Raw genomic sequence first — 13,978 nt, 5'->3', positions numbered from 1 at the left:
ATTTTTTCATATAGTTTTAAAAAACTGGTTTCTATTTCTAATCAGAATTCATTTTAATTGATAATTTAAACTTTGAACTGAATAAGCTTATCTAAAAGGAAATATTACATTTTTAAAGGATGGATTTAAATGTTAAAGAATCATAAATGGCTGTTTTATTACACATAAATATAAGCCAAATACTCATAAATTCATAAATATAAGCCAAATGTATGAATATTTTATCTATCATGCCTCTTAGAATATTAATGACTGATTAAACTTATGGTCATTCTTGCCTATAGCTAGTCATTAATCCTTTCACAAGTATTGGAAAGTAATGAAAAAAATTGCTTTTAGTACACACAAGAAGCTGTGAGTAATGAATCAATATCCTGAAAACCCCATCTTGTTTAAAGATATTTTTCCCTAATGAGAGATGTATTATTTAAGGCCAAAGTCCAATTGGAGAGAATGTTAATTAACATTTTTACCCTTTCCAGTATACTGAATCCAAAGAAATCAATGGAATTCATGAGGAAAGCAACACCTTTGATTCAAAAGGTAAAGATTATCCCTAAATTACTTCCGTCTGTTCCACAGGGTGAGTTCTAGCTCTCCAGTTCTGCTATAAAAATTAATATATGTGAGTGAAAGAAAGCTGGATGCAGAGCAAGCTGAAACCAAGATTAGCACATAGATCCGGTTGCCACCAGGTGGGAGGGAGTCAGTTCCAGCGTGGAACAGTTCAGGAGCTACAAATGCAAATTTGGCAGCAGGCTCTGGAGCTCTGGGTCCCTGTGAGCCTAAGCCAAATAAGAAGAACAGGTTTTCCTAGAGCCAGCAGCTTCCTGGCTCTGGAGTGTTGGCAGAAGGATCTTCATTAGACACAAAATGATGAGGTTTCCTTTCTCTCTTCGTTATTCTGAAAAGGACAAATGTGCAGGGAGCTGATCCTGGCAGAGAATCACCAACGACAGGACAGTGACAGTAGAGAGGGTCACCTTTGTTTGTCTTGAAAAAGAAAGCAGTGGAAGTATCCAGGGCGTGGTTAGAGTTCTCACTCTCCTCTCTGCCTTGACCATTCAGAAATAATTTAGCTACTGAATGCTGTGTGTTATTCCGTAGAGATATCAGATCTTTCAGGTCCATATAGGCAGAAAAGAGGTCAGAAGAGGCTGCAGGTTTTACACCATGAGGCCAGGCCTCCTGTAGTGGGGCTGTGCTTGCTTTGGTGACTTTAGACACAGTTGGGTAGTTTGTAAATATGCTGAACAAAGCTGACTAAACTTTATGAATTTTCCTCTTCTCTATGATTATTATCTTTGATGTTCATTTCTAATAACTAGAAGCTATCAACAGACTTTTAAAATAAATGTTGCTTATTTTTCTTCATGATACTAAAATCTAAGGAATCCCAGTTCTGTTCTTCTAATGGCCAGTTGATAAGACACCTTACCTACATGGTGACCGTGTGACTCTATGCAGGGCTAGCTAGCTACTTCAGGATTGTTTAGATAGTAAGCATCGACCACTATCAGGTGATATCTACAGTTTGCACCATGGTTTGGGGACTTGTCTGTAGGAGAAGTCAGATTGTGTTTTCTTTTTCTTTCTGACTAACCTCCAGTAAGCTAGCATCTGTACATTCTTAAATACTACCCCAAGATATTCTAATCAAAGGTATATTAGTTTTAGCATTTGTTTTCATTTGCTCATTCTTTAGGTTGTATTGCTTTTGATGTCTTCTTCTCCAGATACTTTTAAATTTCTCTTCATCATGTTGTAAAAATGCTTTGGTAGAGATCATTTTAGGTTGATTGACCTAAGCAAAACGTGTTTTCATTTCTCAGATGCCCTGTGCTCTAACATGATAGTATGGCTCTCCTCGCTGTGGAAGTCCAATGCTATTTACTAAACACAATTAATAAAAGTATTTGTTCCTTTTACTAATTTTAATGTAGTGCAGTCTACTAAAATATGTGTGTCTGCCCTGAAATAATCTCTATCTTCAGTGGCTACCAATTTTGTTATTTTAAAAAAATAACATTGCTACAGGTTGGAAAGGTATATCAATATCAAGTGTCATCGAATTTACCAGTGGTAAGACATTAAAGTGAATGATGGTATTTATTTTCTTGTTTTTCAACTAGCATCAGAATCCATTTCTTTGAGAAATTTAAAAAGGCGATCACAGTTTTTTGAACAAGGTAAACTGTAAAGCGACCTCTTGGTGGGCTCTCGTGATCTCGTCTCTCCACCCCTCCTCGTAGTCTGTGGCTCTGGGCACCGAGCTCCTTCCATCTTGCTGCTGTTGTGACCAAGCAATGTAACCCATTTCCGTTCTTTCCCCAGGGTCACCAGGCTTTTCTTACAGCTCATGGGTCTACCTCTGTGGTAATGGGTCTTTGCGTGTCCTTTGTCTAGCTCTCCAGGTGTTTCTCTCTTTTAACCTCGTGAAAAAACAAAATATTCAAAGCAGTTAGATGCTATTAAACACACGTGTTTTTCCACTGGGTCACCGTAAGAAATGAGGAATTTCATTTATGTCTTACTGCTTCCTATCATTCGCACAGTGTTAAATTACACCAACATATGTTTGGTCAACTTACCGAAAAACAAAACCCTGTTTTTGGTCGTGGGGGGATACTGTTGATGAAGGACAGAGTTACCTGTTGCTGTTGGAATATGACGGTGGAGGGCTGATAACGATGGCTCTGTTGATGTCAAAGGAAATTCAACATAAAGAAAATTCGGTTGCATCTGAGCACAGGAGCGTTGTGAGACCGTCTATGTTGGTGTAGCTGTGCATGGCTGCCTTGTGAGGTGTGGTGCATGTGGCTTTTCTTCATCCTCACATTTGTCTAACGCTCTGTCTCCTGAGTGTGGTTCCAACTCTGTTTTGCTATGAAGAACTTAAAAGTAATAGCTAACATTTTAGATGCAGCATCACAGAAGATTTACTGTTGCTATCTAAAAATGTTACTGTTCCTTTAAAGATTAATGAAACATTTCAAAATTCACTTTATGATACCTACTGGATTTGTGTCTGTTGTGTTTATTGACTAATATTCTTCCTAAGGAAGATTACGTTTCCTCTCAGACCATAAATAGAGTTTATCAGCTGTCTTTGGTGCTTTTGATTCATAGGTTTTCACTATATTCACTATTTTCTCTGGCTAGTCAATTGAAGTGATAACACACTTGTGATTCAAGTGGCTAAAACTGGCTAAAACAAAATAATTTCTTTTAGTTTTCTCTTTTCTTCAATGAGTTATTTTAGAGAAGAACTCTTAAAGCAATTTTCTTTAAATAGTTATGTAAGTGAACAGTTTATGTGACAGCTGAGAATTCAGGAAACTTTCTAAATACTGCATAATAGCATATTTTCTGAAAATTCACTTTTCTATAATTGTATAATGTGTTGACACACATTACTATAAGCTCCTTGATGATGTTAGCCCAGTGTAGTCATACACAGCTCTAATACAAAGAGTAGGCAGGAAGATTAAATGTTCAAGGCCAGCCTGAACTAAGGAATGTCTCAAAATAGTAATAAAAAAAATTAGCCAGGCAGGGTGGTCCACACCTGTAATCCGAGCACATGGATGATGGAGGCAGGAAGGCTAAAAGTTCAGAGTCAGTGTTGGCTTGAGGTCAGACCTGGTCTCAGAAAACAGCAGCATGATATAATGATGATAATAATAATAATTAATAATTATTAATAATTAATTAATTAATAATTAATAATGCCTGATAGTTTACACATCGTCCTTGAATACCTGTATTTCAAATAGTAGAAGATGAAAGGTGTCTTGAACTTGTATTTTGCCATCATATCAATTAGAAAGCATCTCATTAGCAAGGAGACCTAGAAAATGAGAATGGCTGCTGTCATATTTTTGATGAATTTTTGCAATAATTGGGCTTGGGAGATGTAGTAATGTTTGTGTTCTTTCCCCCAAACTATGAGACATTTTAGTATCAGCAAAGCCTCTTAGGAAAGGCTCACCAAGTTAGTGCTGTTCCCTAGAGTTTGGGGCCCCAGAGTTCCCTAGAGTTTGGGGCCCCAGCGGTTTCCGCTCTTACTGAATTTGAGTTTGGGAGAGGAGTACAGGTGGAGCTGAATGGAAAGGCTGCATGGGTGACTGAGTTACAAAGAAAACTGATGTCACTTGGCATACCGGCAGAGACAGCGAGTGATCGAACGCCCTGGAAAGAATTAGCTTGTAGAAATGGCAACTCACATTGTGCTTTTCTTCTTTCCTTGCCCACGTGCTGCGATGCAGGGAGCGCCGATTCTGTGGCTCCTGATGTGAGTATTAGACTTTTGTAGTTGGGAATATGGGAGGGACATTTGGCGGGATGGGATTATATATGCATTGTTTTAAGATACATAAATGTCGATCGGGTTGTACTATTCTACGCTAAAAAGACTGACGTGGAAATGCGAGACCATGTCTTCTCTGGTATGGTTTAAGCCAGCACAGATGAATAATTGATGAGCGTGGAAGAGTTTCAGTCGATGACTCACAGATGTCGCTCTGTGTTTACATCTCTTGTGCCGCAAACGGACTAGCTTCCGGTTCCAACCCTCAGTGCCCCGAGTCGCTGGGCATGGGATCAAGAGGAGGAGAGGAAACGGCAGGAGAGGTGGCAGAAAGAACAGGACCGCCTACTTCAGGTACCACACCCACCTGGGGGCATGGGGACCTTAGCTCTCTGGTCAGTGCCCACCAGGGTTGAGGAGCCAGCTGGGAAAAAGCAGACGCAAGCCAGCATCCTCAGCACTGGCAAACCCTTTTGCATATTGTGTGCGTATTTTGCATTACACCCTTACTTTCCCATTTTGATGATTGTATAAACTATCATGAACCCCTGTGGACACTTTGGAGACATGAGGGGCTCGGTCTGTGAGAGGCTCAGCCTGTGAGGACTTGTCCCTGTCAGCGGAGGAGGTCTGTTTTGCCATCAGTCTCCCTTATCCTAGCTTGCCGGTCTTGATGAGTTACATCAGCAGTAAAGCTTGGGCAGAGGTCTCTTTCCATGTGCCTACTTTTCCCCCCGACATCTGGACAGCTGCATTTTAGCTTAATGCAAGACCTCTTTTTTTCCCTTCAGGGACTGAACTCTGATTGGTCACATGACAGTTTTATTGGAGGTTTGGAGATAGCAAAATTGTTAATGGAAACTATTCTGCCTCCCATGAGAAGGCAACCGTGATTAATTATTATGCCATATTTCCCCATAGGAAAAATACCAGCGTGAGCAAGAGAAGCTGAGGGAAGAGTGGCGGAGGGCCCAGCAGGAGGCGGAGAGAGAGAATTCCAAGTACTTGGATGAGGTAGCATGAAGCATGCCTTGTTTCCTTCCTTCTCTGTCCCCTGCTGCAGGACCTAGGCAAGGAGCACCACACCCCAGTTCCCTGGACACACTCGCCCCTCTGCAGCAATTTGGAATATATATTGAAGTCTCGTGTGTTAGAAACTTGCTTTGGCATTTTAACTTCTCTAGTAGTTTTTCTAATGTATCATCAAGTAGTCATTACCTAGAACTTGAGTGGTCTTTCTGCTCTTAGACTTCAGTTATTCACATAGCCTTTTTTTTTTGAGCTGTAACTATCTTCTTGGAATTCTGAGATGCTTGCCATTGTTCTCATCCAGAGCTGAATCTGTGTGAAATGACAGAGACACAGATGGTGACGTCTTTCTTTCTTTTTTCTTTTTTTTTTTACTGGCTACCTAGGAGCTGATGGTTCTAAACTCCAACAGCATTTCTCTGAGCACACGGGAGCCTGTGGCTTCCACCTGGGAACCCACTTGGAGTGAAGGGTCCAAGTCTTCGGACAGGGAAGGAACCCGAGCAGGAGAGGAGGAGAGGGGACAGCTGGAAGAGGATGCTGTTTATGAGGACCAACGTCGGAAGCTGCAGGAACAGCTCACGCTTGAGCAGGAGAAGAAACGGAAGGAACAAGAAGCTCAGGAAGAAGAACTTCGGAAGCAGCGGGAGGCTGAGGCTCAGGCCCAGGCCCAGGCCGAGGCAGAAGCTAAGGCCCGCGCAGAGGCCCAGGCCCAGGCTGAGGCAGAAGCTAAGGCCCGCGCAGTGGCCCAGGCCCAGGCCGAGGCTCAGGCAGAAAGACGAGCTGAAACACAGAAGCACCAGGCAGAGAGGGAGAGAGAAACTTCGGTGAAGATCTACCAGTACCGGAGGTCCGTCCCCATAGCTGAAGGGCACAGAGGAGTTTCAATAGCAGTGGCCTTGTTTGGTGCACCCTGTTTTGTCTTCCCCCCTCTGCCATTCTTGCTTCACACAAGGGAAGCAACCAGTTCCCAGGAGCCTTTAAACCACAAACAGCAGTGTGCCCCTTTAATTCCCACAGCTCTTGCATGGGTTCCTGACATGTTACAACGCCATCAAAACTCCTTGCCAAAGCTACAAAGCTCATGTGAGCTTTGTCTTGGCCTAAGAGCGTGGCTAAGAGCTTTTAGCCCTTAGCATTTAGGCTCTTCCCTGGTTACTGTCTCCCTTCCTTCTGTGAAAATGCCAGCAGGCGCTGCCTTGGACTTCAGGGTTTTCTGTTACCTCTGAAAGTGACTTCCCTCACATATGTATGGCCCACTCATTTGATTTAAATGTCTACCCTGACATTACCACCTTAGCCTTTCCAGAATACCCAGTTCTGCCTTCCCACCATTTCTTTCTATACCGCACTAGCTTGCATTATTTTCTTCTTGGCCTGCCTACCCTAAGAAGATTTGTTATAAAGCAACAACTTGAAAAAATAATTTCTGTAGCCCTAAATCATTGCCAGAACATGGAGCTCCCACCCACCCCAGGGTATACTTATACAGTAAATGGGTGACTGGACATGTAATTAGCAAATGCCTGTAAGTCTGTTTTCTGTAGCAACTGATTGAAATGTGTGCCTAGCTCTTAAGCTATAGACAATTTGCATACTATATTGATATCCCTAAAGTCAGGAAATGTCTTAAAATTTGGTATTGTAATAAAAAATTTTTTCTTACTTATAGGCCTATTGATTCCTATGATATACCCAAGAGAGAAGAGGACTCTTCAGGGCTGCTTCCTAGTGACAGGTGTGTGGACTATTGCCTTTTACTTGGTTGATACTAGTTGGCTTCAGACGAATGTTCCTCAGTTCACCTAGGTGATCTGTAGAGCTACTGTAGCCTTTTGTCTTGTGGAATACAAACAAACAAACAAAAAACAACTTAAAGATTGTTCTTTGTATTAGTTAGTTTTTGCTGTGTAACAATTACCTTTAAACTTAGCTTATGATTTTATGGCCCAGCGTTTTGTGCCGAGTTCATTTGGAAATTTTGGTTGTTTGGGCTTAGTCACATATCTGCTGTTAGTTATCCAGAAAGCTCTGCTTTGGGGAGTTGGTGGAAGTGTTTGGGGAAATGAGAATGACTATAAGCCAGTGGAATCATATATGCATGGTGGATGGGCAAAGAAGAAATAGAAATGATGAAAGATAGTCTCCAAGACAACTGAGATCTAAGTTATTGTTTAAACTAGAGTTATCTTTAGGTGATGTTTGTGATCTAAGCACTCAGGTGGCTGAGACAGAAGGATTGATGTGAGTTCAAAGCTAGCCTAAACAACATAATGAGCTCAAGGCCAGCCTAGGCTACAAAGCAAAACCTTGTCTCAAAAAACAAACAAACAATGACAACAACAAACAAATCAGAGAAACAAAAGCTGTGCAGCTCTCCTGCCTGTGGGAGGAGTCACTTTAGAAGACAAGTAGACCTTTTTGGTCACGCAGAACAATGTTTACATTAAATTTTGGGACAGGGTCTCAATAGGCACTCCAGGTTGCCTGGTGCTCACTATGTAGCCCTGGCTAGCATCCTTCCCACCTGTTGGGACTACAGATGTGTGTCACCTTATCCAGGAGATCGTTTGCTTTCAAAAGGCAAGAAGAGTAGCTCAAGATTGCCTAAAAGTGATCGTTTCCAGGGAATCTGATGAGAATCGTGACCTTTCTCTTAGACATTATGATTGGAACCACTCATCAGGTTTAGAAAGGAAAATAGGATTTCAGCTATCAGAAAAGATACAAGGTACATGTGTTTAAAGTTTCCGAAAGCATTAAGCTTTAATATTTTCAAGTAATTAAAAAAACCACTTTGCTGTTTTGAAAACACTAAGGACTTTGAATAGCCCATCTATAAGTATCCCGTCTATAAGTAGGCTCATTAGCCTTTGCTTGCAGAGCTGGCATGCATCCTGTAGGATACTCACCTTCTTCATTAGATATAGGGAAAGAGGCACATTTACTGGCAACCAGGGCTGAGGAGAAAGGAGGCAGAGCAGGAATAACTAGGTAGGAATGACATAAAGTAGCTAGAGAAAAGTCTCCTGATAAATGACCTGATTATGGTGAACCCTCCAAGAAACTAGAGATCATTAAAATGTCCCCTCCCCTCACTCATCATTTTATTCACATTACATTATTTCTCAGCACAACTCCACGAGAAGGTATATTTATTCCTATTTTTTTAAATATATAATGAAACAGAAACTTACATAGGTTGACGGTTGGCCAAGAGCCCTGAGATGAGAAAAGCTAGGAATCACCAGCTTATCAACTTTCAGAGTTTAAACCTTCATGCATTGCTCATCTGCCTAGAATGCAGATAGTAAAAAAAAAATAACTAAGAAAGAAACTAAACAGAAGGTCAGAATTTTGATTCCAGCACTTGGGAGGCAGAGGCAAGGTATCTCTGTGAGTTCAAGATCAGCTTACTCCACATCTATCTTTTAGACCTATGACGGGATTTATATAATCAGGGAACATACACTATATACTATATATTATACTATACTATATAATATAGAATACTATAAATAGTGATATATATATATATATATATATATATATATATATATATATATATAATATACTTTATAGGCAGTGGGGAGTACAGCCTAACATCTGGTGACAAGTGTTTTCTTTGTAAACACAGGGATGATCTGACAGATGTAGCTGTCTGCCAGTTCTAGCACATTATCATGCATTATAGGTTATTACACAGGACGCAGATATACACTATATATGCACATCTGTGTATGGTATTGTTACTACTTCTGAAGTTCAGCTAATTTAGTAGAATGAGGAAATGAGTTTTCCCTTCCATAGACCTGAAAATAGCATCTTCATAGTAACTTGCACAGTTGACATGCCACACTACCTGTTTGGAATGCCAGGGTAGCATTTGGCAAATGGATGAATGACATGTGGCCTTCCGATGCCTTAGGTGCCCATACCTTGATACCAGGCAGTGTGGAGGAGGCAGCACAGACTGACTCTGAACGAGCTGGTAGCTGGTGCAAGAGCCAGCATGGGAAGAACAGTCTCCGATCATCTTAGGAAGGAAAGAGGGTCCCACATTTTGTGTATTTCCAGCATTTCTTCTGTTTTCTGCTAGTATACATAATATGAAAAATTCCTGGGTTTAAAAATAAACACAGCTCCCAAAAGACATAGAAAATCAATATCTACTTAAAAAAAAAATCTTTGCCAAGTATAGTGGCGCAAGCCTTTAATCCCAGCACTTAGGTGGCAGAGGCAGGTGGATTCTGTGTTTGAGGCTAGTCTGGTCTACAGAGTGAGTTCCAGGACAGCAAGGGCTACACAGAAAAACCCTGTCTTGAAAAAACAAGCAAACAAAAAACCAAACCAAACCATCTTTTCTGGAACAAAATAAAAATGTTAATACGGCATATTTAATTTATTCTATTTTAGGAGTAAATCAAGATCCACTACGGAACTGAACAATGCCCCTACAGAGAAGAATGGTATGTGTGATTTTTGTATTCAAAGTTTTTTTTTTTTTAAAAAGCACAGTTACATATTTGAGTGATTATATACTATGATTAGTATATATTTTTAAGTGCAGGAAACTTTAGATTCTTAAATATTAGATGGTTAACATGCTATTTTGAGTATCTTTAACAAAACAACTGTCTTGTGTTTAGCTTTTTTTTTATAATGGAAAGTGTACTGCACTGGGGTATTTGAATAACCAAGAAATATGTGGAAAATTTGCAAAGATAATGTTGACCCGGTTTTGCATAGTAGATTTTATCTTGCAGCTAAGGAATGAGGACAGGAAATAATGCAGAGGACTTAAAAATATGTACAAATTTGAAGTCATTCATGTAAATGGCAAAAGGTCTGAAAATTTAGTGATAGGGATTTTTCACTTCATGAAAATCATTTGGAACTTGGAGCTTGATATAAAATATAGTTCTGGTTAACCCCACATAACTGAAATTATATAAATAAAGAAAAAGCCCTAAGCAATAAGCATCATATGTACAGGTTTGCATAAGCAAATTATTGGTCTGTTATGCCCATGTAGAAAGGTTCAGGTGGGGATTGAGCAGACAGACAAACCTTGGCTCCGTCAGTGACCTCTAAGGGAATTCATATCTGTGATGCCAGCTATTTCTGTTTTTAAACTACTGAGAAGAAATTTTTAAACATTTAAAACTCATTATAAGAAAATCATTTTTTTCCCCATTGGCCTGGGGTCTGGTGGCAGCTGATATGCTGGTCAAAGCTCATAGAATTAAGTTTTCATTAGGATAGGTGGCAGCGTCATCAGGTAAATAGGATCTTCGCTTATCTCTGCCCTATTTGACATCCTAGCATTTTGGATCCACCTTTCCCTTTAGGAAACACAGCTCTAAACAATCATCCTCTCTTATGTCTTCACTCAGCAGATACTTCTTTTTTTTTTTTTTTTTTTTTTTTGGTTTTTTGAGACAGGGTTTCTCTGTGTAGCTTTGCGCCTTTCCCGGAACTCACTTGGTAGCCCAGGCTGGCCTCGCACTCACAGAGATCCGCCTGGCTCTCTCTCCAGAGTGCTGGGATTAAAGGCGTGCGCCACCACCGCCCGGCTAAGCAGATACTTCTAATGTGGTCCCTTTAATCTCTGGATCATTCCTATTTGGACTTTGCAGCCCTTCTCCCTTGAACTTGCCCCTGGCTGTTGTTAACGTCATAGATTAAGTGCACTTGCCTTGCGTGACATGCTTTTAGCCTGTGGTGTTTGTACTCTGCCCCAAGTGAAACCTGGCTGTCAGGGCGCGCCTCTGCCATCTGAAACAGCTGCTCGTTTGTCTGTTTTATGTCTCACTTGGAGAGTTGGTCCTGTGTGCCTTCTCCCCTGGGCCAGCCGCATGTCCTTGAATTAGCATACACTAGGAAATTATTACATATTTGATGGGATGACTTGGCCATGCCATCAACCGAGTTTTAAAATGAAGAATGTTTTATTTAAAGCTAGCACATTGATGTTGTTATTAATATACTAAGTGTAGCTGTGTACTAAAAAATAATGACAAACTTCTGGGGCCTGGCTCATTGCTTCCTTGAAGGGGTACCTAGACAAGCTAAATATTCTGAAAGTGGGTGATAACAATGAATTTAGGGAAGAAAAAAATCCTTAGTTAAAATTTTGTAATCCAAACAAAAGCAAGGATGATGTCTCTAGGTTGTATGTGTTTTACATAAATAGGAAATTAGTCAGCAAACCCTGGGGATGCAAGCTGACTCAATTGCCACTAATAAACCTAATAATTATATTACAGTTTATAAATTTCTTAGAGCACAAGCAGATTTGATAATATTATGGACAATCATCTTCTCTTGTTCACCAGGGCTATGTCAGTGACTGAACAGTCCTACAGTATGGTCATGACTTAGTCTGTGACTTATACTATGGACACTTAGCCCCTGTCCATTAGAGATGTGTGCATTTGTGTGGTCTTTTCCCACCCTGGGGTGGGACAGAGAATATATGTAAAGGAAAATTCCCTGATTCCCCACAGAGTCTTTGTAGCAAGCCTTCAATGAGTGCACTTGATGGAAAGAAGGAGAAATTAGATGAACATTTTGTAACTGAACATTTCTGGGATCCAGAGAGAGAAAGAGAGAGAGAGAGAGAGAGAGAGAGAGAGAGAGAGAGAGAGAGAGAGAGAGAGAGAGAGAGAGAGAGAGGAGAAGAAGAGCAGAGCAGAGAAGAGAGAGGGGAGAAGAGAGAAGGGAGAGAGGGGGGAGAGAGAGGGGAGATAGATTGAGATTGAATGTTTGCACGCACACCCCATGGGTGCTTCTGCGCGTGGAACTGGAATTTCCAGGAAGAGGAGGCAGCTAGCTGCTGTCTGTTCTCCCACAGAGGTCTCCCTGCTGGAGATGGATGGTGTCAGCACAGATGTGTAGTGTTGGGTTGGAAGTTGCGCTGTCTTGGAGGCCCATCCACTAACATTTCTTGTGTACTTACATTGAAGCTTTTGGTTTGTTTTAAATTTAGGAAGCAGCAAGTATTCGGACCGAATTGGGACTACTAGCTTTTCACAAAGGAGCTCCAAGAAGGATCAGGCCCCCTCAGAAGCAGAGTTGGAGAGACAGCAAATCCTTCAGGAAATGAGGAAGAGAACATCTCTGCATAATGACAACAGCTGGATCCGACAGCGCAGTGCCAGTGTAAACAAAGAGCCCATCTGCCTGCCTGGGATCATGAGAAGGTACGAGACAGTTCATGGTCACTTCCTCTTTGCTGAGAGGCACATGTCTCAGTCTAGGCTTTTTTTTTTTTTTTTTTTTTTTTTTTTTGTTTGTCTCAGTGAGCTATCATCATAACTTCTGCGTACTCAGGATTTAATGAGATGGGGAAGGAAGGAAAGTTACTGAGTGTCCGAGGCCATCAGTTGTGTCTGAACCATCTCATTTAACCCGGGGGACAGTGTTTTGAAGTAGGCTCAGTTACTCTGTTTTTTTGTATGAAGAAACGAGTTGAGGCAGGGAAGCCAGCTGGACAAGATCACATCAGGAATAGCTTCTAAATCTGGATATGAACTTCTGAAATGGGATTCAGATAATTAAATATGAATTTCACCCTTTCTTCTGTGTTAAGCTTAAAGTGAAGGAAACCTACTTATGTTCATAATCAGATAAATGGCTAGGTTGGAATCATGATAATTGGGATCACAAAAACTGAAAAACCTAATTTTGCAACTTGTAAGATGGTAAATATGTACATACAAGTAGCAGTGAGTGGGTGGACATTTTAAGAGATCTATCTTGGCAAATAATACTGCAGCTACTCTGTCAGTGTTCTGTCGACAGCTGAGCTAGGGAAATTTATTTGTAACATGTTTCAGATAAAGAACTGATTATTTCAATATACAAATAGCTGTTTTAAAACCCAAAAGTAAATCCTAAGAACTTTATCTGCATGTGTATTTATGTCTGTCTGTATCATCTAAACTAGACAAGTGGCATGAGTAGGTATTTCATAGGAAACAATCAGTAAATATATAAAAATCAATACCACTCCTCAAGGGACAATGATAGATCCTTTGCTTATGACATTTTCAGAGCATTATGAGATTGATTAAACTGGTACTGGCAATGCATAAGAAAATAAGAATTCTTTTTTTCCAATGGATTCAATAATTTTTTCACAGTAAATCAAGAAAAGGTGTACATTTCCTCACTAGGGTTCTATCTTCTGGGTATTGTTGAATAAACACACAAAGATAAAGATAAGGATACATAATATTAGATATCTTAAAAAAAACAAACCTATCCACTCCCACCAAATTGCTCTCCTTCCTTCCTTCCTTCCTTCCTTCCTTCCTTCCTTCCTTCCTTCCTTCCTTCCTTCCTTCCTTCCTTCCTTCCTTCCTTTCTCCACCACCATCCGGCACAATTATTACTCTCAACAGGGTGCCTAGTTAAGTTAATATTGCTAGACCAGTAAGAATACTGTGCAAGCATTATGAAGTGCAAGATGTACTGTGTGCAATCACCACCTTAGAAGTTAGAAAGTTAAGGGCTCTAGTACTCTTGGGATTTAGGCATGGAGTAAATTTTGTGTGTTCTTTCTTTATTTAAACATACTTAATTTAAAATAATAATTCTTCCAGGTGTGAGGGTTGCCTGGTTTGTTCTTTGCCT

The 13,978-nt window shown here is 40.4% G+C and overlaps 1 protein-coding gene across 15 annotated transcripts in view; it reads left to right on the top strand.

Moving 5' to 3' along the window:
* Positions 1–13,978, top strand: part of Lmo7 (LIM domain 7) — a 219,631-nt gene that overhangs the window by 197,824 nt on the left and 7,829 nt on the right. For 13 of the 15 annotated variants that reach the window (XM_037208347.1, XM_028864790.2, XM_037208348.1 and 10 more), the window contains 9 exons: positions 483–543; positions 2,133–2,189; positions 4,269–4,294; positions 4,559–4,663; positions 5,231–5,323; positions 5,725–6,188; positions 7,011–7,076; positions 9,755–9,807; positions 12,330–12,543. In XM_037208347.1, coding sequence (XP_037064242.1) covers positions 483–543; positions 2,133–2,189; positions 4,269–4,294; positions 4,559–4,663; positions 5,231–5,323; positions 5,725–6,188; positions 7,011–7,076; positions 9,755–9,807; positions 12,330–12,543 — 1,139 coding nt within the window. Of the gene's footprint in view, positions 1–482; positions 544–2,132; positions 2,190–2,334; positions 2,377–4,268; positions 4,295–4,558; positions 4,664–5,230; positions 5,324–5,724; positions 6,189–7,010; positions 7,077–9,754; positions 9,808–12,329; positions 12,544–13,978 lie in introns of all 15 variants that reach the window. The other 2 variants (XM_028864783.2, XM_028864785.2) reach the window with 2 other exon arrangements.

The sequence above is a fragment of the Peromyscus leucopus genome, chromosome 9, assembly GCF_004664715.2.
Source record: "Peromyscus leucopus breed LL Stock chromosome 9, UCI_PerLeu_2.1, whole genome shotgun sequence".
Classification (NCBI taxonomy): Eukaryota; Metazoa; Chordata; class Mammalia; order Rodentia; family Cricetidae; genus Peromyscus; species Peromyscus leucopus.
This window is presented reverse-complemented; position numbering and strand designations above follow the sequence as displayed.